Source organism: Chrysochloris asiatica, unplaced genomic scaffold, assembly GCF_000296735.1.
Source record: "Chrysochloris asiatica unplaced genomic scaffold, ChrAsi1.0 scaffold00176, whole genome shotgun sequence".
Lineage (NCBI taxonomy): Eukaryota > Metazoa > Chordata > Mammalia > Afrosoricida > Chrysochloridae > Chrysochloris > Chrysochloris asiatica.
This window is the reverse complement of record NW_006408694.1, coordinates 228512-230219: the sequence shown is the minus strand read 5'-3', so window position 1 is coordinate 230219 and position 1708 is coordinate 228512. Positions and strand designations below refer to the sequence as shown.

At 30.1% G+C, this 1708-nt stretch overlaps 1 protein-coding gene across 1 annotated transcript in view; it reads right to left on the bottom strand.

Moving 5' to 3' along the window:
- Positions 1-1708, bottom strand: part of TMEM68 (transmembrane protein 68) — a 52519-nt gene that overhangs the window by 10802 nt on the left and 40009 nt on the right. Inside the window, exon 4 of the mRNA XM_006871846.1 lies at positions 448-508. Within this exon, the coding sequence (XP_006871908.1) occupies positions 448-508 (61 nt within the window). The remainder of the gene's footprint in view (positions 1-447; positions 509-1708) is intronic.

Sequence of the window (1708 nt, the reverse complement as noted above, 5' to 3'; positions counted from 1 at the left end):
TAAATATTAAAAATAACAAAAATTATATAAGAAAATCAAAGCAAATGACATTAATCTTAGTTCAATATCATATCATCATTTTTTTTAGACTGTAATTTTTTCAGGGATGAGTTAAAAACACAGTCTCGGACAATATGGAAATTTGTTCTCAACCTCAACAACAATAAATAATACATAAAGGAGATAATTCTCTCCGAAATCTTAAAAGCCACTACAAATCAACTTCAATAATCTTAACAAAAATCTAAAGTCTAAGAACCACCATTAGTGATAATCAATTATCATTTAGACCTTTAACAGAATATGTAGCATTTCAACAACATATTCATTTTCTGGAATAATTAAAAAAGGTTACTTAGAGGGTTCCAAATGAAAGTTTTAAATACAGTTTTATTTCTAAAATATTTAAATACTTAAATTAGAGAAACGAAATGAATCACAACTTACTTGTTCCTCCGAGTGATCGAAATCCTTCTCGAATATTTTGTGTAAACATAGGAATAATGGGCTAAAGAAAATATAGTTTGAATTAAATATAAATACATTAATCCATTAAGTGTATCCATTGAATCACTATTTGAGATTATGAAAATAAGGCCTTCCATAACAAAGTTATATTTGACTAGTGTTTAATCAGAACAAATTCAACCTGATCATCTGTAAAAATTTTCAATGGAAACACTACCCTCTGGTGGTAACATATGGTATTTTACTTAGCAACTTGCCTAACATTCCACATAAACCCTTGAAACTCAAACCAGAAGCCACAGTTATTATTAATATCATTAAATAAGTGTGGTAAATTAAAACTGGTTTCATTGAACCCCTGAAGATTGTGTTCACTGAAGTGAAAGTTAAAATATAGTCGTTTGAGATTCTCCCTAAAGAGAAACTTATAAATGAAAATGAAATGGGTTTTGGAAAGACAATGTCATATAATTAGCAAAACCATTTGCTGAGCATATTAAATCTAAACTGTTTAGACATCAATGAAAACTAAATATAAGACTCGCTTAAAAATGAAAAACAGAAAAGAATGTACACTAAAGGATTCTTTGAATCATTAATTTTAGGAGATTTTGGCTCACAAGGTTAATTTTTTATTTTTCCATGAATATTAATGATTTTAACATGGAAAACTTAACTAGGGGTCATAAAATAATAGATGGAGTACCATAAAAGTAGGTTATGCCACTGTAAATACTGAGGTAGACAAAAAGTAAAATACATTAAAATGTGCACAAATTATACTGAATTAAATGTTTTAGGATAAAACTTTGCATGTATGTATGTTACATGCACTTTTAGCAAGAACCATATTACTTCACAGTCTAACATCAGTATGTGGCAAATAGAGAATTGCCTGTCTTATGAGAATTTGAAATATTCAAATGAACTGGTATTTTAAAAAGTCATTCCTATTCAGTTTTGGAAACAATAAAATGTGGTGAACCAAAGAAAAGAAACTTCAGGTATAGCTTTCTTTATAAAATTTATTACCTCACATACAACTAATGAGCCCTGGTGGCACTGCAAGATAAGCAATGGACTGCTAATCACAAGGTCAACAGTTCAAGTCCACCAGTGCAGTGGCTCTCTCAAAGAAAGATGAGGCTGTCTGCTCATACAGATCAGCAGCCTCAGAATCCCTATAAAGGGTCGTTGTGAGTTGGAATCAACTTGATGACAGTGGGTTTGCTATTCTGGA